Source organism: Anguilla rostrata, chromosome 11 (assembly GCF_018555375.3).
Source record: "Anguilla rostrata isolate EN2019 chromosome 11, ASM1855537v3, whole genome shotgun sequence".
Classification (NCBI taxonomy): domain Eukaryota; kingdom Metazoa; phylum Chordata; class Actinopteri; order Anguilliformes; family Anguillidae; genus Anguilla; species Anguilla rostrata.
The window spans coordinates 36,969,420-36,991,466 of NC_057943.1; the positions used below are offsets into that span (position 1 = coordinate 36,969,420).

General features: G+C 46.4%; 1 protein-coding gene across 2 annotated transcripts; it reads left to right on the plus strand.

The window, feature by feature from the left end:
• Positions 1–797: 797 nt before the first annotated feature.
• Positions 798–19,644, plus strand: gpr173 (G protein-coupled receptor 173). Of its 2 annotated transcripts, none has more exons than XM_064299789.1 (3): positions 798–2,015; positions 16,104–18,611; positions 18,772–19,644. In XM_064299789.1, exon 2 carries the CDS (start codon positions 16,331–16,333, stop codon positions 17,492–17,494), a length of 1,164 nt encoding a protein of 387 aa, XP_064155859.1. In that variant the 5' UTR covers positions 798–2,015; positions 16,104–16,330; the 3' UTR covers positions 17,495–18,611; positions 18,772–19,644. The 2 variants fall into 2 exon arrangements, with proteins under 2 accessions (XP_064155859.1, XP_064155860.1); XM_064299790.1 differs by having other exon boundaries at positions 18,996–19,644.
• Positions 19,645–22,047: the final 2,403 nt, after the last annotated feature.

A 22,047-nucleotide genomic window follows, 5' to 3' on the forward strand; every position in this document is an offset into this window, starting at 1 on the left:
ATGTGGGCGACGGCATTCCCTCAAGACAATTTTATCGCAGAGAAATGTGCCTGTTTGCAGCCTACCTCGTCGGGGGGCGAAAGCTACAGCCAAGTGATTCCTTGAACTGGCACTTTATGGCTTTAACGTGCTTCTTATGAGGGATGCAAGCAGATAAGCCGTATTTCAGCACCGGGCTAATTACGCTTCTCACTCCGTTGGCTAAAGTTGAGACAGGCATCTATGAAAGCCTGTCAACAGCGGCGGAGGCCAGTAGTCTACCTTCTCGTTTTAAGGTGCAGTGTGGCAATCGACCACTAGGAAACGCTGCCCGCGGTTTAGTCGGGTTTATTCAAAATCCTATACGAAAAGAATGTTTTGCTATTTATCCCACCCTGGAAAAGTGCCACACAGTATTAGAATAAGTGTCTTGAATCCAGCAGTCCTCGCCGATTTAATATGCTAATGAACGTATAGTTTCATGCGACTCGTTTTAAGCCTGCTACTCTGCTTTAATTTAACATGTTCGGGATTGAAGAGCCCGTATATTCCCGCGTAGGACTACTTAAAAACAGCTTTTAAGCATCATCTCCCCAATGTGTAAACCGTTTCCAGTACTTCATTCCGTTCTTATCAAACCATGCTGCAAAGGCTGAGTGTTTTTATTTCATTTATTCGTGTGTTCATTATCCCTATCACAAGTAATCGAACTTTAGACTTCAGGGAAGTGTAGCAGTACACATAGGTCCTTTAAAGCCTCACAGAAATGCAAGGTAGCCTGATGTGTTTTGTTGTGGGTTGATTTTAATGAAACCAAAGTCGGCGTTTTTTTTTCCTACCCAGGACTCGACACGCACATACTTATATTATCCCCTCACGAAAAATCCCGAGTCGTGCCTTTCCGTTTCCGAACTACGCCGAGGACAACCGATGTTCAACGCAGAGACGAGAGCCGCTGTTTCCAATACACCATCGCAAACAGCCATTACGTTTTGGCCACTTATTTTTCGTTTTTCATTATTTATTCAAAACAATCGCGCAGGAATCGGAGCGCTTTGCCACATGCCGCAACGGATGGACCAGATTCCAGTCCTTTTTCTGAGACACAATCAGGCGGAGGCAATTTAAATATATAGGGCGCCCACAGGCTGTGTACATATCCTTACACAGGATGACTGCACTGTATGCATTAGGATTGCAAATACAGCCGGATTCGCTCCAAGATGTAGACTAGCCTGATATTCTAAAAGACAACGACTTATTTTTCAAGACGAATGGTGTGGAAGAATGGAAAATGCTTAGAAGATTTAAGCGAAAATCTACCAAGAACAACAGGCTCTGGCGATCCTGGTGCTAATGCGCTTTCTGTTATGATTTTACCTGTATTTTACAGATACGGATGGGTTTGAATGTACCTATGTTGTTAACATTCAGGCTGAAGGAGAAGCCCAATAATATACGTATATAGATAACATTCTTTCTTATTTTGGGAAAAAAAAAGAATTTATAAGTGATCTTAAATTAGTCGCGTTTTATTTATTTATTTAATTCCACCACTGTCGGATGGGAATCAAACGCTGAACCTCGGTGAGCTTTATGGAAAATCCGAAGACATGACATGCACACGAAAAAAAAGGAAACGGTATTTTTTGTTTTTTAAAACCTGTGTTTATTTAATAAGTAATTCGACGAAGAGGTTTACAGCCGATACGGTTTAAGAAAACAGGCGACAGATAATAAACATTTCCCCCTCTGGATTTGGTTCATTCTACAGCCTTGCTTTTTCCCTTGTTATTTTTTAAATTAATTAATTAATTTTGTTTTTTATTGCTATTATTCAGCGTCAGGATACGTCCTATGTTATACTTGTAAATTCCAATATGTTGTGCTGATACCGATGATTCATTAAGAAGAGTTATTCTTTTTTTTTTTTTTTGATCTTGAGATATTTTTTTTATTAACTGCAACAAGGCTCTGAACCGGCCTGGATCCGGAATCGCAGCCTTTGTCTCGACGACAAGTGCAAAAACCCGCAGGTATTGTGTTATTTAACATTTTTCATTCTGATTCTGAATTTGCATGGATCTATTCATCTGAAACCGAGTTATGTCCTTGTTTTTATCTTACAACTGTAGAGACGATTACACTCTGTGGTTTAATGTGGGAAAAGGATATATATATATATGTATATATATTTAGAGTATTCCTGTAACGGCAACCGCATACCAAAGCTGAACTATATATGTAGGCCTGTATGTGGCCAACTTCACAATTTTACGTACACATACACACACATCTCTTTGAAAATTCGTTATTGACAATATTTGGAAATGTACAGTCGGGGGCAGGAGACCTAAATGCAAGCGGCATTGTGCAGCTCCATGTAGATTTGCGTTGTTCCATTTTGGAAAGGTTCGTATTTTTTTTTTTACATCGCTGTACCTGTTAGTGATTGTGGACCTTGCGTATAATGCACACGATGGTAGAGGATTCGGGGGTCAGAGCAGTGGTTTAGCGGAGAGGGTGAGAGGCTTCGTGTGTTTTGTATATGAAGGCATTCACAGTAATGCGCCCACAGGTCGCCGCACAGTCCACTCGCGAGACCATTTATTTGTGAAGGCGAAATCCGAGACTTTACAAGCCAATAATTTTTTATCTTCTTTCGCTCACTCTCGAAAGCGGACGTAAATTAAGACATTCAAAGACAAATTCATTTAATCTTGTTAGTTGTAATTATTCGAACGATTCAGTGCGAGAGAGTGAGCAGGAATTATTCAGAATCTTTTGGTTGGTGAATTGCTCGCCGCCCCCTCCCACGGAATCCACGGCAGCGGGCCTCGCCTGCTGTTGCTACCCAGTTCTTAACAATGGGCCAGCCCTCCACCTCCAGTCGTCCCCCTCCGCCCCGCGCACACGCTCGTGTTTTAAAGCGATCCAGTTCAGAAGACACGCTTTCCGGCCTACTTGTCAGAATGTGCCGTCAGGCTGTGGTAAATTTCAGTCAAGGCTGCAGTAAATGTCATGCAGTGTGTGGGTGTTATGAACGCAATATCTGGTAGTCAAATGATAGTACTCACGTACCAACACAGCTCCATTCACGTAATCATATAGGCACCAACCCACACACATACAGGTACACGTACAAACATACCTATACAGTCACTCACATATAGCCCTCACACATAGGCTACATACGCACACAGGTATCTACATATATCCACTCCCACACATACAGTAGCCTACATACACCCCCCCCACCCCCCCGGCAAACACACACACACATATGGATATGTAGATATCTGTGTATGTTTATGTGTCAGCATGTATACATGTGACCAAAAGTATCTGGACACCCCTTGGTCTGGGGCTGTTTTTCATGGTTTGGGCTAGGGCCCCTTAGTACCAGTGAAGGCAAATCTTAATGCAACAGCATACAATCACATTCTAGACAATTCTGTGCATCCCCAATAGTTTGGGAAAATCCCTTTCCTGTTTCAGCATGACAATGCCCCAGGCACTCAGCGAGGTCCCTATAGAAATGGTTTTGTCAAGAATGGTGTGAAAGAACTTGACTGGCCTGCACAGAGCCCTGACCTCAACCCCATTCAACACCTCTGGGTTCAAATGGAAAGCCAACTTGCCAGACATAATCACCCAATCAGTGCCCAACCTCACTAATGCTCTTCTGGCTGAATGGAAGCACATCCCGGCAGCAATGCTCCAACATCTAGAACAAAGCCTTCCCAAAAGAGTGGAGGTTGTTATAGCATCAAAGGATGGATATCCATATTCTAGTGCCCATAATTTTAGATGAGATGTTGGATGTCAGGTGTCCACATACTTTTGGCCATGTAGTGTATGTATACACGTACATACGGACACATAAACATACACACATATCCACTCTCCTTTCCCTCATTCCCATACATATGTATCAACTACACAACTACAGTTGGGAACTGTACTACTACAGTTCACTACTACTTGTTGAAGTACGGAATCCAACATGCAAACATAAACCATTAAACTATAGTTCCCTAATACCCTACATGAATATATAAACCATTAAATTACAGTTCCTAGCATGCAAGTAGATGCAAACCTGTGGAATCTGGTAAATCATGTTCTGTGGATGCTTTGTTTGTGTCAACCTGCCAATGCTAGTAGCTGATGCTAGTATCTGAAGGTAGTTCCATTGTGAGCGATTATAAATATTCATGCATCTTTTTAATTGCTACTTACATTTTATGTAAAACATTAAAAATGCAAAAGCAAATTTAGTCTTGCATACAAGACTACACAATTCAGATGTGGCAGTAACAGCTGCAATGAGCAGAGTTTGGTTCTCTTTTGTCAAACAACTCTATCCCAGCGCATGGATGTTTTCCTTATAAATTTGTGTTATATTAACAACACCAATTTCCTTTGGAATAGAGCCACAAAAACTCCAGTATGACTGATAATCAGAGGGTGCAACTCCACCATAAATGACATCCACCTTGTCATTAGCCTGATCGGAGGAGCTGGTCCGGACGTCTGAGAGACGCCATGGTGCACCTGGTGTGCTGCAGGGCTCCTCCCCCTCTCCACCCGCTAGGACCACCCCTGTTACCCTGTGATTGGCTGAGTTGTGGCAGCTATTTGCGAAGCAATCATTAACCTGTCTGCCAATTGGCCCTGAGGGGGATGAAGGAGGTAGGGGGTGGGGCTATTACTGTATGTATGTAGGTGGAGTCAAATGGGCGGGGCATGTGAAGGTTGCAGCCTTATTTCACCTGCACTCTTACAGTATACACCCTGTCTCCAACCACCTCACAGTTTTAAACGATGTGAACTGGGCTCAAGAGTGAGAGCACAGAGAGGAGGGATGGGTTACAGTTAAGGGGAGGGGAGATTCGGTTCGATTAGGCGTCATAGACACATGGGCGGAGTCAGCAAGAGGGGAAAAAAATCCCAAATCTGTCATTGTTCTGCAGTGGTGATTCTAGAAAATTGGCTACCATTGATGCAATATCAGCTTGTGATTGCATAAGCTGAAATGTATGGTAAATAACCCTTGTTTTACATTGAATATCTTAGTTACATTAGTACTGAGCTAGCTAAGCAGTTTGAATAAATATTGCACATATTAACACCAATTGTTAGGTTGTTTTGGCTCCTGTCTCACCACATAGACTGAAGACAGTTTCACAGTGATTTATGCAATAGCATAGCTGTAGTTTTGAAGCAAATTGAGTAGAAACTAGAAAACGCCAACATTATAATTGAAAAAGCTAGCCTAACATTTAATACCTAAATCTTAACATACAAACTATTAAATATTGCTTCTACCAAGTTAACTATGACTAGCAAAGTACTAAAATACATAATATAGAGATGATATAGAAAAAAGAGACTAGAACGCAACGAAGAAAGACTGAAAACAATTATTAGCTAAGCTAATCAAAAGAGAAAACGGTCACTGTCCAGGTTGTCAGCTCAACCACAGGCGGTTTGAAATGAGCTAGCTAATTAGTGCAGTTTGAATAGCTTCTTTTGCACAAAATGCAGTGGCAAGGCTTAATTAGATTTTAATTGTTTTTTTTTTTTTACTACTGGACTTAAGTGATTTACCGAATGCAGATGAGGTACTTGGCTTTAGAACTCCAAAAAGGTGATTTAGTGTTTAGTCACCTTTAAGAGCGTGCTGTTTAAAAATGGCACGTGTGGTTTGCAGACTGGTGTAGTAGTGCAGCCTGGGCGACAGCAGGAAGAGAAGGTGTAGAAGGTTGGGGGGATCTGGACTGTGGCGGCCATGGGAGAGTGAGGTTTGGGGTCTAACATAGGAGAGTGTCAGATGGGGGCAGTTTAAAGTGAGGGCAGGGGCAGCCACACACCAAATCTCTGGACATGCATCACTCTCTCAGTGAGCTTAATTCAATACTTTATCTGACGGGGCAGTGCACATTAATAAGATTTCTGTCATTGTGCCAGAGTTAGCCAGGGAGGCTAATTTTCATCTTTAGTCCCTGGGCTACATGTTTTGTCAGTGGGTGGAAATCAGAGCACCTGGAGGAAACCCACATGAACACAGGGAGAACATGTAAACCCCACACAGAGAGGATCCGGGTGGGCTAGGACTCTAGCTCAGAACCACCTTCTTGCCGTGAGGCAACAGAGATAACCTCACTGTCCCTGAATGAATGAATGAATGAATGAACAGTGTTCCCATTCTGCTATTTTAAAGAAAGATTTCAGTTGTGCACTGAGGACCAGAACATGATTTAGGAAAAGCTTGTTTTGCCTTTAAAATGCAAACCTGGTTTTAATGGGGGGGCCCCCTTTGAGCTTGGAGTCACAGTGAGGAACAGATGGATATTTCAGATATCGTACAGGAAGAATTGACAGCTCCAGGTCACCCATGTTATGTTGTACTTTTCTCCTAGTTATTCTTTTTTTTTTAATTCACTGTAGCAACCTCACGGTTTCTGTTTCTGGTACTATGGACGAGAACATTTTAGACTATTTGAATCTAGCTTTAATTAAATCTTGTTATGTTGTACTTTTCTCCTAGTTATTCATTTTTTTGATTCACTGTAGCAACCTCACGGTTTCTGTTTCTGGTACTATGGACGAGAACATTTTAGACTATTTGAATCTAGCTTTAATTAAATCTGTCCTTTTGCTCAAGCAGTTTCAGCTGTGCACCTTGCAGTAAATCAGGGCTGCCGTTTATCCCTGGAAGTGCGTATTGCCTCACATCCCTTGCTCAGATTCTGTTGTCGAGTTGCAGGTCAGATGCGCTTGAGCGACACCTCCTGGCCGGAGGACCACAGTTTCGGTCATCTCAAAATGCCTGCCACCAAGGCTTGCAGTGTTGCTCATGTTTACTGATGGCCTGCCCATGTACGTGACCAGCAGGTGGATACAGGTGGACTGCCCTCCTGATTGTGCAGGGTTCTGTCCTCATGACCGGCTGCCATGGCAACCTCTCCTCACCTGTAGATGCTCCATTTACGCACCTGCACACTGCTCTCTGACCAGACTTTTCAGGGGAAATCAGGTCATAGAGAGGATAATCTAACAGTGTTTACAGTCCTCTGAAATCAAACTAAACTCCTCTAAACCACTGTTGAACCACGATAACAACAATCTATTTCCATAAGCCCCTCTTAAATCAATTAGCATAAAACACAAGGTTTAGTTTAGCTGTGTTACAGGCTGTGCTGTGTCACAGACCATAATCCATAACCGTACATCCTAAAAACAATGATTTAGAGCAAAGAACATCTGCTTAGAAATTACACACACTACAGGTACACCTTTACTGTGCAAGTACAAAATTGCATTTTAAAAGTTGCAGAAGTTGTTAAACAATTGTTTGGTGCAAAAATAAGCTCCTGCTGAAAAACATATATTTGCTTGATCGTGTGAGCAGTGGGGTGCTAGGTCGTGCCAAAAAAGAAACTGCTTGGCAACAAAAGCACTTTTATTTTCACCAGGGCCTGATCCTCAGCCCCCAGACCAGGCTGTTCCACCCTGGAGTTGTATGCAAAAATCACTGGCACACACTGACCCCTTACGGCGTGACGTCACAAACGTGTGATTAGAATGTTCTTAACTGAACATTCTAATGCTGATGCAACAGTCACTACTGGTAATTGAAAGCAATTGAGTTCTAGAACACTGACTTAAAATTTTGAATGAAACATTCCAAAAAACATCTACTCTTCAAAGCGTTAATGAAATAAATGCCCAGGTAAGATCGGGGGGTTCCAGAATGCTCCGTGCTGGTATGCGGGAAGGGGTGACGATCTGGGGAGGTTTCGTGGGGATCACCCCATACAGAGGGTTATACGTCTACGGTGAGGTGAGGTCATTTCTTTTTAGCAGAGAGGAGTCTATTATATGTGTCACGGTGTGAAATATTTAGCACATCATGTGTGGGCTTGGAAACATGGGTGTTACGAATGATATCATTTTTTTTAATGTCACGCTTAGACTGTGAACTCAGGATTGTATAGTGAATACTACTAATATGAACATGCTTCAATGACTTTGTCTGCTGTGCTTAAGGCTTTTCCACAGTAGCTCAAATGTGCCAGTATTAGGCGGCAGAAACCCTAATTATTCTCATTTCGACCTCACCAGCTCCATTGCTAAAATTTCGGGGTCAGGTAGTCAAAATACCAGCGGTCCTGCAATGCTGCTTTCCGACCACTGGGATGCGCTAGCCAGAGGGAGCGCAGAGGGCAGGAGTTGCTGTAATGATATTCGATCTTTAGTAAGTTCGCAGTCATAATGATACACCCGGGACCTCGTGAGGAAAATGTGCGCAATGTGCGATCAAGTATGAATATGCAAACGCTTGATAAATGCGGCCCAAAGTTGTGACCCAGAATGCCACTAAACAGAGCAGCAATATTTACAATTTCGGTAAGCCCCTCATGCTGTGAGGCACATTTTTATTCTTTTATGCCTATATACATTTCTATTCTATTTTTCCTATATAAATGCTGCTATAAAATGTTGCTATCTGTGTTGACAAAGCGCTCAGGGGAAAACCTACGTAGCTGACATGGGCATTCGCCATTTCCTCTTGAATGTTTGCCGCGTGGTTACCATTTTTTAGGAATAGGAACCCCGACAGGCCAAAAAACAAGATGGCAGAAATGTGAGTGCAAGCACTGAAAGAAGGAAGAAGTCCGTCCTTACGTCTGTCCTCCGGGGTAAATTTATGAGAAACTGATCGCAAAGCCTTACCCTTAATGCAGTGACTATGTGTTGAACAGTTCAAAGTAACTGCAAGGCCTCTTCTCCATGAAAACTGGCCCAGCTGTGTAATTAATTCATTTGGGCCTCCTGTGCGGCTGGATTAAGATGCTTTAGCAATGATTGGTTCTCAGGTGTAAGGATTATGAAGTGTTAAGAGTTGTGTTTTCCCAGGAGGGAAGTGGCAATACAGGCTTAGTTAGAAATGTCTGAACATAGGGGCCGTCTGGATAGTGTAGAGGTATATAAGCTATAAGCACTCGCCTACCGCCGCAGAGACCCGGGTTCAATCCCCGGTACTTCCGGTACGTTTCTACAAACACACAATTGGCAGTGTTCGCGGGTGGGAAGCCCGATCATTGCATTAGCGACTCCTACTGGTTGGGGGCGCCCGTTCAGCAGGGAGGGGATCTGGGGAGAGATAGCGTGAACCTCCGCGCGCGTTACGCTCTCCCAGTGAAACTCGCTGTCGGGTGAAAAGAAGCGGCTGGCGACTCCACGTGTATCGGAGGCTGGCATGTGGTAGTGTACACTGTCCCCAGACCGACAGAGGATAGCGCAGCGACCAGGGCCGTGATACGCACTGGGAATTGGTATGAAGACTAAAATGGCAGAAATGTCTGAACGTCGCTGTGAAGCTCAGGGCCCATGTGAACGGAATTATTGCCGTCGCTGAAACACCCAGAATTCACGGCGGCGCTTCTTTGATCAGGAGTCAGAATCATCTCGTTCATTTTCGGAATTGTCATCAGCAAGTCATAACACAGAACGTGGCGATCATAACAGAACGTTCTGTGTTGCCTGGCAACTGTAGTCACACTCGGGGGGGGGGTTGGGGGGGGGCCTGTGGGGTGCAGAAACTCGTGACATTGACTCATGGGCGCGCAGTGGAATTATGGGAGTTTCTCCCGACCCGTGTGGGGGAGGCTGGGTCACTTACTCCGTACTCTCTGTGAATGCATTATGAAGGAGGTTATCACCTGACCCGGTCATTCACACCTCCAGCCACGCTGCTGTACGTGTGATGAATCACAGGAAAGCAGGGACAGGGGGAAAAGGGGCCATTGCTTATTAATGTGAAAATTTGACAAGTCATCACTTATTAATGGGAAAATATGACGATTCGTTGATTATTAAGGGGAAATTATGATGAGTCATCGATTATTAAAGGGAAATCGTTCTCCTTGGTTCACCGGTGCATGCTACACACACCATGCCCAATCACAGTGAAGAGCTGTGTTTCTAATGTGATCCACGCCCACACTCATTGTGCAACAGGAGCGTGTTAGAACAGGTCAACAGAGCATGAATCAAACACATCATTACGTGACCTCCTGTTGATTCCCTGGAGCTTGGCAAGGTGTACGGCCCATTGATTTGAAAACTTGTAACGTCCGCTAGTTTCATGTTTAATGTCAGAGTTTGGCTCAGAGCATTGAGACGTGGATTACATGCCGTATCATATTTTTGCCCTTACTACCATGATGGCTTATCATTATTACAGTGGGAACCAAAAGTCTGAGGACACCACCAATTTCTGGTGGTTTTCATTATTTATCAAGGAAGAATGCAATTACGATACTCCATTACACGACGCGTTTCTGAAACGCTCGTATGAAATGGGAAGCTGTGTGAACATCTGGTTTGTTCACCGTAAGGTAAGCGATTCTGCATTCCCTGTCTCACCCTTTGTTCCATTGAAATGTTAATGGGGGTGTGTTCCTAAAGCTCAACAGGTAGATGTCTGGGCTCTTAACAACTAAAACCATGTATTAATTTAATGAATCTGCCGTTCTAGCAGTTAATGTTGCTAGAGCTAGTGCTCTTATGTTGTAGATACCTACATGCTTTTTAAACTGATATTATTTTAAAAAAGTATTCTTCAATAAGAAGTATACACAGAGTATGATACTGTATTAGCGCTTGATAAATAATGAAAACAATCAGTTTTTTGTTGAGTGTCCTCAGACTTTTGGTCCTCACCGGTTTAATATACAGTGTAGACTTACTGTACATTTAACAGTTGGATCCAGGTGTATTTTCTGTTGTAATTACCTGAGATGTTGTACCTAGAATGGCAATATACCTGTCCCATCTCCGCATACCTTCTCCATCTGCGCATACCTGTCCCATCTGCGCATACCTTCACTATTTGCGCATACCTCTCTCATCTGCACATACCTTCTCCATCTGTGCATACATCCCCCATCTGTGCATACCTGTCCCATCTGTGCATACCTGTCCCATCTGTGCATACCTGTCCCATCTGCACATACCTGTCCCATCTGTGCATACGTCTCCCATCTGCGCATACCTGTCCCATCTGTGCATACCTTCTCCATCTGCGCATACCTTCACCATTTGTGCATACCTCTCTCATCTGCACATACCTTCTCCATCTGCGCATACCTCCCCCATCTGTGCATACCTTTCCCATCTGTGCATACCTGTCCCATCTGTGCATACCTCTCCCATCTGCGCATACCTCTCCCATCTGTGCATACCTTCTCCATCTGCACATACCTCCCCCATCGGTGCATACCTCTCCCATCTGCACATACCTCTCCCATCTGTGCATACCTTCTCCATCTGCGCATACCTCCCCCATCGGTGCATACCTCTCCCATCTGCACATACCTCTCTCATCTGTGCATACCTTCTCCATCTGCACATACCTGTCCCATCTGCACTTACCTTCCCCATCTGTGCATACCTGTCCCATCTGCGCACACATTCTCCATCTGCGCAGACCATCTGTACATATCTCCCCATCTGTGCATTTGTCTCCCGTGAGCCTCTCCCTCGTCCCCCATTGGGGCACCTCTGTTTCATCTGCAGATGTGTGCATCTTTCCCCCCGTCTGCGCAGTCCCTCGCTGTTCTCTGTCGCAGCTGTGTGGACTGCACAGTCCCTGCTGTTCTCTGTCACAGCTGTGAGGAATGCACAATCCCTCGCTGTTCTCTGTCACAGCTGTGTGGACTGCGCAGTCCCTCACTGTTCTCTGTCACAGCTGCACGGACTGCGCAGTCCCTCGCTGTTCTCTGTCACAGCGGTGCAGACTGCGCAGTCCCTCGCTGTTCTTTCCTGCTTCGCATCCCAAGCCCTGGAGAGAGGAGTATTCAGTGGAACTGTCCAGTCACTGTAGCGCAGCTAGCCTGTGCATCAGAACACAGCTGGCCAATCACAGCGCATCAGAACACAGCAGGCCAATCACAGCACAAATCACAGTGTTCCAGAAGTCCCTGACTTGTGGACACACACTACACTCTTATGTGCAGGTGCAAGTCTCTTTTATTTGTGATTACATCACAAACGTGCCCTCTGCATTCTAGCTTGCTAACTCGCAAACAGCTGCATGCTCAGCGTCCAGCACCCAGACAGAAGATCTTTGTAGCTTAGCAACAGACTGCTGTAATATCAATGATAGACATACATTACCGTTCCAGCTAACATCTAATATCAACAACAAGTCTGGCAGCCAGCCCTGCTATGGGGCTGCCATGCCCTTACAAAAGGGTACTGAACCTCTCTCACACACGCACACACACTCACAGACGTGCACACAAACACACATGCTCACACATGCACACACACACACACCAGCGTGCATACACACACACACGCATATACACACATGCACACACATGCACACTCACACACACGTACACAGACACACGCACACCCACAGGCATAGACACACATACACAGGCACACATATATGCACACACACACGTACACACAGATGTCCACACAGACACGCCTACACGTGCACACACACACACTCACATACATGCAAACACACACACGTGCGCGCACACACACCCATGCACGCGCACACACACACACACTGACACAGGCACCCACACACGCATACAGACACACATGCACATGCACATATATGCGCACACACACACGCACATACACCCACATACATGTACACACATGTCCACACAGACACACACGCCTACATGCATATGCGTGCACACACACACACGCATCCACATACGCACATACACACACGCACACACCCTGCATGCGCACACACAGGCGCACACACTCAAACACACAAACACACACATGCACTCACACACACTCATATATGCACACACACCGACACAGGCACCCACACTCACACACTAAAAAAAGGGATGGAAGGTGTTGTAGCCTAGCAACAGGCGAGGTAATTACCGGGACAGAGAGGAGCTGGCATGGCATGTAGCGTGTGGAGAAAACAGCTGATCTGATTGGACCAAACAGGGGAAAGGCTTGCTTCACTGTGTCACAGCCAGGCTTCTGGGGCCTGGCTGCTTTTCACCGAGCATGATTTACCGATCTGTGATTAACTGCATTTGCGAGGGCGATACAAATAAATATATATCAATTACATTACCGGTGGCATGGCGGAATCTGCAGTGCATTCTGGGTAGTGTCGAATATTCTCTGTACCTTAATTTGTTTCCTGGTCTCAGGACACATCTTAAATGTGTGCACCAACCATTTTGGGAAACAGTGAATTATAACGGTGGTTCAAATATATGCATTGAATCTCCCCCATTCCTGGCAACATTGCCACAGCCCACAATATATGCATTAATTTAAAAAAATGTAGAACACTAACAGGCAGTGCAGTAAACATTACAGCTTGGTAGGGATGCAGTATTTGTATAACATTTATCCATCTGACAACATGACAAGAGCTGGATATATTAGTGAAGTATTGTCACCAGTAGTAAAGTGCTAATGTAATCTGTGTGGAAGCATATTTGATGTAAAAATTGGATATACTGTAGATATGCAACTCCTTAGGACAGAATAGTTCCTATTCAAATGCTGTTTAAATTCTTAGTATAGCAATAAATACCATTCACTTTCTAAGAATAAATTTGTCCTGAGTTAAACCATGAAATATTCACGTAGCGCATTGAAGTCATGCAATCATTTATTTCTTTTTTTCAGCGTCTTGAATGAGCTAACTGCCATTTTCGCTTCAAATGCAGTACGTGTTGTCCCTTGCGTAGTCTGCCCAACATCTCACAGCCTCACACGAAACGTTTAATTGAACAAGATCACATGACATAAGTGTCTGTGATCTCAACAAGGCAGCGAAGACAAAAGTTCTTTCTGCCGATGACAAACAGGCCGTGTGGATACAATGACAGCCTGAGAATAAAAATGAAAAGCAAGGCCGGTGGGTGTCTGAAAGGTTTAGATTTAGATCTAGATTCTCTCAACTTTCCAGACAGGAGCAAAATCGTGCATGGGAACAATTCAAAACGGAAAGCCGAAATTGAGCACATGAAAAATGTGAAAGAATTACCTTTAACACTGAACAGGTTTAATAAAGAGCAGCCAAACATTGTGACTGCTGCCCAATCACACAGTAGTGTGAACGAAATGGCTCGTTTACATTTCCAAATTTTATTCGGCTGCAGCGTGTTTTTGCCCACACGTACGGAACGAGCCGGAAATTCAGCGGCGTGAAGTTTCATTCTGAACAATGGCGGTCTCAGTAAAAAGACTCCACGCAGTTTCTGTGTAACTGTAGCTATACCATTGTGTGTCGGAATGAGTTAGACAATTCAGATGCAGCATTGCATTGTTGAATGTGTGCTAGAATTCTCATTCCTGAAAAAAAAAGTGTTCCACACTATATGTACTGAATTTAATTCAATTTGATGTTAGAAACAAGCACAGCTTTGATCACTGACGTTATGCAAATAAAAAAATCTGCCATTTGGTTAAGATCTGTGAACATTGGAGTTATAAGCCCAGTTTCCCTTGTTCATGTTTACATGTAGAAACAAAATAAGCATTAAAAATGCGTAATCATTGCCTGCTACTCGCTGTGTGATGTTCGCTGTTAGTGTGAGATTGTCTGTTGTTACAGTGTAGCTTTCTGATGTCTGTAGTCACAGAGAATATTTCCGCTGTCTGAAATCACAATGTGTCGGTAGTCATGGTGTTTGTTTCAACTGTCTGTAGTCCTGGTGTGTGTTCCTGCTGTCTGTAGTCACGGTGTGTGTTCCTGCTGTGTGTAGTCATGGTGTGTGTTCCTGCTGTCTGTAGTCACGGTGTGTGTTTTATTGCCATCTTTAGTCCTGGTGTGTTTTATTGCTATCTATAGTCCTGGTGTGTGTTTCTGCTGTCTGTAGTACTGGTGTATGTTCCTGCTGTCTGTAGTCATGGTGTGTGTTCCTGCTGTCTGTAGTCAGGGTGTGTGTTTCTGCTGTCTGTAGTCATGGTGTGTGTTTCTGCTGTCTGTAGTCATGGTGTGTGTTTCTGCTGTCTGTAGTCATGGTGTGTGTTTCTGCTGTCTGTAGTCCTGGTGTGCGTTATTGCTGTCTGTAGTCCTGGTGTGTGTTCCTGCTGTCTGTAGTCAGGGTGTGTGTTCCTGCTGTCTGTAGTCATGGTGTGTGTTCCTGCTGTCTGTAGTCCTGGCGTGTGTTGCTGCTGTCTATAGTCACGGTGTGTGTTATTGCTGTCTGTAGTCATGGGTTTGTTCCTGCTGTCTGTAGTCAGGGTGTGTGCTGTCTAGCTGGCCTGCTTCTGTAGTCATGGTGTGTGTTTCTGCTGTCTGTAGTCTTGGTGTGTGTTATTGCTGTCTGTAGTCATGGTGTGTTTTTCTGCTGTCTGTAGTCACGGTGTGTGTTCCTGCTGTCTGTAGTCAGGTGTGTGTTTCTGCTGTCTGTAGTCATGGTGTGTGGTTTTCTGCAGTCGTCTGTGAGTCCTGGTGTGTGTTTCTGCTGTCTGGTCGAGTCAGGGTGTGTGTTTCTGTCTGTGTGCTGCTGTCTATAGGTGTGTGTTTCTGCTGTCTGTAGTCCTGGTGTGTGTTCCTGCTGTCTGTAGTCAGGGTGTGTGTTATTGCTGTCTGTAGTCATGGTGTGTATTTCTGCTGTCTGTAGTCACGGTGTGTGTTCCTGCTGTCTGTAGTCCTGGTGTGTGTTGCTGCTCTCTGTAGTCATGGTGTGTGTTCCTGCTGTCTGTAGTCATGGTGTGTTCTCTGCTGTCTGTAGTCATGGTGTGTGTTTCTGCTGTCTGTAGTCCTGGTGTGTGTTGCTGCTCTCCGTAGTCATGGTGTGTGTTCCTGCTGTCTGTAGTCATGGTATGTTTCTGCTGTCTGTAGTCTTAGTGTGTGTTATTGCTGTCAGTAGTCATGGTGTGTGTTTCTGCTGTCTGTAGTCACAGTGTGTGTTCCTGCTGTCTGTAGCCTAGTGTGTGTTGCTGCTGTCTGTAGTCTTTGTGTGTGTTCCTGCTGACTGTAGTCATGGTGTGTGTTCCAGCTGTCTGTAGTCATAGTGATTGTTGCTGCTGTCTGCAGTCACAGTGTGTGTTATTGCTATCTGTAGTCACAGTGTGTGTTTCTGTGTTGGCAGGTCCTGAGGCAAAGTGAGGAGGAGGAGGTGGTGAAGAGGACCGGACGGGGTTCGGGAGAGAGGGGCGCGTGTGTGAAAAATGGGGAGATGCAAAATGAGGTCCCCCAGTTCCTGCTGAGTCTAGGGGGAGGAGCAGCCACGAGGACGGAGGAGCGTGCCTCCAGAGGAGGAGGAGGAGGAGGCGGGGCGAGCAGGAGACGGGAGAGAGAGACTACGGAGCGGGAGGGATGGCCAATGGGAATGAGAGCAGCGAGGGGCCAGGCGGGCCGCTGGCGGCGGTGGTCGCCACGGGAGGGATGGTGGTGGGCGGGGACTCAACAGGGGGAGTGTCCACCTACATTAAGCTGGTCCTGCTGGGCCTGATCATCTGCATCAGCCTGGTGGGCAACCTGCTGGTCTCCCTGCTGGTGCTGCGGGACCGCGCCCTACACAAGGCCCCGTACTACTTCCTGCTGGACCTGTGCCTGGCCGACACCATCCGCTCGGCCGTCTGCTTCCCCTTCGTCCTGGTGTCCATCCGCAGCGGCTCGGCCTGGACCTACAGCGTGCTCAGCTGCAAGGTGGTGGCCTTCATGGCCGTGCTCTTCTGCTTCCACGCCGCCTTCATGCTCTTCTGCATCAGCGTCACGCGCTACATGGCCATCGCCCACCACCGCTTCTACTCCAAGCGCATGACCTTCTGGACCTGCGTGGCCGTGGTCTGCATGGTGTGGACGCTGTCCGTCGCCATGGCCTTCCCGCCCGTCTTCGACGTGGGCACCTACAAGTTCATCCGGGAGGAGGACCAGTGCATCTTCGAGCACCGCTACTTCAAGGCCAACGACACGCTGGGCTTCATGCTGATGCTGGCCGTGCTCATCCTGGCCACCCACGTGGTCTACATGAAGCTGCTGCTCTTCGAGTACAAGCACCGCAAGATGAAGCCCGTGCAGATGGTCCCGGCCATCAGCCAGAACTGGACCTTCCACGGGCCCGGCGCCACGGGCCAGGCGGCGGCCAACTGGATCGCGGGCTTCGGCCGGGGGCCCATGCCCCCCACCCTGCTGGGGATCCGGCAGAACTTACACACCCAGAACCGGCGGCTGCTGGGCATGGAGGAGCTGAAGGCGGAGAAGCGCCTGGGCCGGATGTTCTACGTCATCACGCTCTTCTTCCTGCTGCTCTGGTCGCCCTACATCGTGGCCTGCTACTGGCGGGTGTTCGTCAAGGCCTGCACCATCCCGCACCGCTACCTCTCCACCACCGTGTGGATGAGCTTCGCCCAGGCCGGGGTCAACCCCATCATCTGCTTCGTCCTCAACAAGGACCTGAAGAAGGGCCTGATGGCCCGCCTCCCGCCCTGCTGCAGGACTAAACCTCAACGGCCCCGAGAGCCTTACTGTGTCATGTGAGGGGCGGGGCGGGGGCGGGGCTGGGGCGGGGCAAGGCAGAGCGTGTAGAGTCGTGTTGCCTTTCAGCGATCCAGTGTGAGATGCTTTAACGGGGGGTTGTGAGGGGTGGGGTAGGGGTGTAGGATGTCTGTATCCACCTGGCGTCTCGTTCGTTCCCATGTTTTCTCCCGGCCGAAGGAGAAGGCCAGGGCTCTGCCTGTGTGCTGTCGAAAGGGAACACAGAATGTTTTCAGAGAGCGCGGTGTTGGATAAACTCTTACTTGAATTGGGCTTAATGTGTAGGTGATAATTCAGAGATGCTAATATGATTAGTCCCTTTTAGGGGTGCCAAATACCATTCTCCCAAACAGGAGGACTAGCCACATGCTGCGATATCCCCTAAATTACTTACCGTATGACAAACATTTAATGTTTTATGGAGAAATTCCCTTTGAATCAAGTGTGAAATCAAACAAAGGTTCAAAAATAAACTCCACTCCTACTCAGAGCTTCGCCTTCTCTATGACAACTGAGTGTCAGCTCGAACAGGTTATTATTATTATTATTATTAGATGAAGTTGTGCAAAATTACACACCAGTTTCTGAGTTACGTCTGAGATTTAAACATTATTTTATTGACACTATAATCTGGCCTTTATTTTAGCACTGGTTGAGCTGTCTACTGGAGTTGTAGAAAAATGACATCATTACCACCTGCTGCTGAGGAGGAAATCAGTTTTTGTCTGATAAAAGGTGTTATCACAGGGAAAGGAAGATGGTAGTTGTGTTAAAATGGGAAATGGTAAGTGGCAAGCGTGTTTAATTTAAGCGGGGGTCTGTGATGCAGTAACCAGAATTTTATTCTGTTTGATGTTCTATTACTCATCTTTTAGTGTCTCTATTCTAATTAGACAGATGATTAGATAAAGTCAAAAGAAAAATAAGGCATTTGCTTTACAGAATGGGCCAAACATAAAATGCCATGTTCTACTTCTGGAGTCCAGCAGCAGAAGTCCTTATGCAGATACTGCAGTCTTAACATAAATCCTTTACTGGGGGGCATTAAGCAAGTGGAGGAAAGAGTGTGTTGAGGAGAAGACGAGAACAGGTAGAGGTGTGCATGAGGTACCAGGTGGCAGTATGTGTGGCAGGTGGAGGTGTATAGCTGGTGGAAGTGTGGAACAGGTGGAGGTGGGTGAGAGGGAGAGCAGGGGGGAGGTGGACGAGCAGGTGGAGTGTGGGAGAAAGGGTGTGGAGGTGTGGAGCAGGTGGAGGTGGGTAGGAGAGAGCGGGTGGAGGTGTAGAGCCGGTGGAGGTGTGGAGCAGGTGGAGGTGGGTAGGATACGGTGGGTGGAGGACAGAGCAGGTGGAGGTGTAGAGCTGGTGGAGGTGTGGAGCAGGTGGATGTGGGTAGGAGAGAGTGGGTGGAGGTGTAGAGCTGGTGGAGGTGTGGAGCAGGTGGATGTGGGTAGGAGAGAGTGGGTGGAGGTGTAGAGCCAGTGGAGGTGTGAAGCAGGTGGAGGTGTAGAGCCGGTGGAGGTGTGAAGCAGGTGGAGGTGGGTAGGAGAGAGTGGGTGGGTGATACAGCAGGTGGAGGTGCAGAGCCGGTGTAGGTGTGGAGCGAGTGGAGGTGTTCCTGGAGTTATGTGCAGTGCTGGAGAAAGTGATAGGATGGAAAATTCTGCAGGTGTTCTTTTTTTAGGGGAGCAGCTGTATGGTTTTTCTGTGCTTCTGGATATTTCAGATGATGATTAATTCTGTTTTAAATGTGGGACCTCGGTTTTAAAGTCTTTTTAGAACTTAAACGGATATTCTGAGAAACGCAATGTAAAGCTCACGAGAGAGTAACCAGAATGTTTACATGTCTTAGATGAGTTAAACAGCTGATCTCTGTCCACAGACAGACGGGAACACGGGAGACGGTTTCGCTTGATCTTATTTTGCACACAAATTGATCAGCTGTCGATCAATCAAATTGTTTTCTTAGTTGGGATTTGAGAGTAACGAGACTTGGAATGAAACGCTGGCCAGATGCATGCTGGGACACCGAGATTGTAATATGTAAGTGAATGTCGCAGAGGGGAGGGGAACAGGACATCTGTCGTGGGACTTTCGGTTTAAACCCCCCCCTTGCCCCGTGAACTTTTCTAAAACAAAAAAAAAAGAGAAAATACTCATAACATCTTCACAAGATACGAGAGGATTGTTGATGATTCTGTGTCATGGCCTTACACCCCTATGGAAGAAGGGGTATGTACACACAACACAGGAGCCCGCTGAGCTGAGGGTCTCCGCGGCGCGGTCGAGCGCTAAGTGAGCACCGGCGAGGTGCCTGACTCTGACACGGCCCTCCTGGCGTGGGAGACGGAAATCTCCTCTCGACCTTCGAGCGCCGAGAAACTCGGCCGGCGTCAAAAAAAAAAAACGGCGGGAATCCGTAAAAACATTTTTGCCAAAATCGCGACGCGGGAAACGTACAAGTTTGCACGACAAAGAGGCTTAAGACCGCACGGAGCTTGTGGTCCAGGGGGATGTGACCCGCGGAACTCTCCGGATCTGCGGCTCTACGAGATGCTTTTTTTCTCTCTCTCTTATTGTGGGTGGGCGGTTGGGGGGTGGGGTGGGTGTAGTTGGATTTGTGAAGTGATGGGGGAGGGGGGGGGGTAGGGGGCAGTAAGGAACAGATGAGAGAGTTGGGGGGGGGGGCTTGTATAAGAGAGGCTGGGGAGGTGGGAGGTTGGTGTGAGGGTGGGTCTAGCGTGACGGAGGGAGGGGTGGGGGGGGGGGCAGGGTTTGGTTTTTTATTAACAAAAATGCCTGTTTGAACTCTTCAGGCAGAATATCTTTTGTAAATGAACTGTGACCTCTGTATTATTTCATGTGTATCATACGGAACAGAATTCAAGCTTCAAAGGGGTGGACTAATGATCATCACGTTTTTACCACGCATGTGTGTGTGTGTGTGCAAGAGGAGAGAGAAAGAGCAAGAGAGAGAGGTGTCTGTGTATGTCAGTCTGAGTGTGAGTGACTATTAATTGACTTGAAAAGTGGGTTGGGATGTGGGGGGGGGAGGGTGGGGGGGTGAGCCAGTGGAATTTTGAGGAGTAAATGGCCATAAACCGGACAGGCTTTTATTTTGAAAAATGTAGCTCCTGCTAATTTCATTGAGTGTGAGTCAGAGCTGACACAGAGACTGGTGTTAGCTCTTACATCTGATTGGACTAGACCCAGGCTCTGCTATCAACACTCCGATTCATAATCCTATCACCCTTCAGCTGGTCAGAGTGATATTCTGTCCACTGTGACTACAACACCCAGAGTTCTCCAGGAGTCTGGCTGGACAGAATTACATTTTACATGCCAGGGTTTGATAGAGTTAACATTACATTTTCAGAGAAACCTGCTGGTAAAATCTGTGGGCAGCAATCTACCAGTTTCACAGAATCACAGCTGCAGTTAAGAATGAAATCTTTTCTTGTTCCATCTGCACCCGCCACAACAAAACCCCTGAAGCTGTAAAACTGCACTGGACTGACCGAGAAGCCCAATTCTTTTTCACAGGTTTTAATACAATGATTAACCGCAAAGTATCCGGATATCATTGGTGTGGCTATACGCTGTTGCGATAGGGAGAGTTTTTGCACGTTTACCTTCCTCTTACAGAAAGAGTGTTTCCGTTGTTGGGGGGGGGGGGGGAAATGTTACATAAAGCACAGCACACGCAGGGCTGCTGTTTTAAGGCAGGTCAGTGCACACATGAATCAGAATGTGGTCACATGATCCCCATGCTTTTACACTGTTACATACATTCCAGTGTATAAAGAAATGAGTCCTTTCTTTTAAAATGATATTCTGTAACTTCAGTGGCAGAAGTTTAAAGTCTGTGCGGCTTCTACCCCCCCCACCCCCACCCCCCACCAGCACCCCATTACAGATCACACCCTTGCTGCCAGGCAGATCTGATTACTACAGGGAAATGGATTCCTGAACTGAGCTGCATTAATATTAACCATTTAAGGTGTGAGGTCACAAAAAATGTTAATAGAATGTTTTTAACTGAACATTCTAATGCTGATGTCACAATCACTACTGGTAATTGAAACAACAGGATTCCTGAACACTGACTTAAAATTTAGGAGAAACATTCCAAAAAACCTACTCTTCAAAGCGTTAAACAGGTTCATCAGAATGTAGTTTATAGTCTGTAGTCCAAAGTGTGAACAGCAATCAGCACACCCAGTGAGTCGGTACATGCAGTGCAGTTCACTGTAAAAAAACAGGGAATATACGGTTAACATGCACGGGACATGCTGAAAACGAGATAACGTCGTGTTACGTGCACGGAATGCTAGCACGCGCACAACACGCTCTAAACACACAGAGCACGTCTGAAACGCGCAGAACTTATGAACGCGCAAAGCATGCTGTGGCCGTGCGCAGAGCGTGCTGAAAGTACACACGGGGCACGTCGCCAACACGCACAGAACAGACTGTACACGCGAAGCGAACGTGCTTTAAATACCCACACACACGAGCTCGGGCTCCAGTTCAGCTGTAGTGAAGCGAATCTGCGG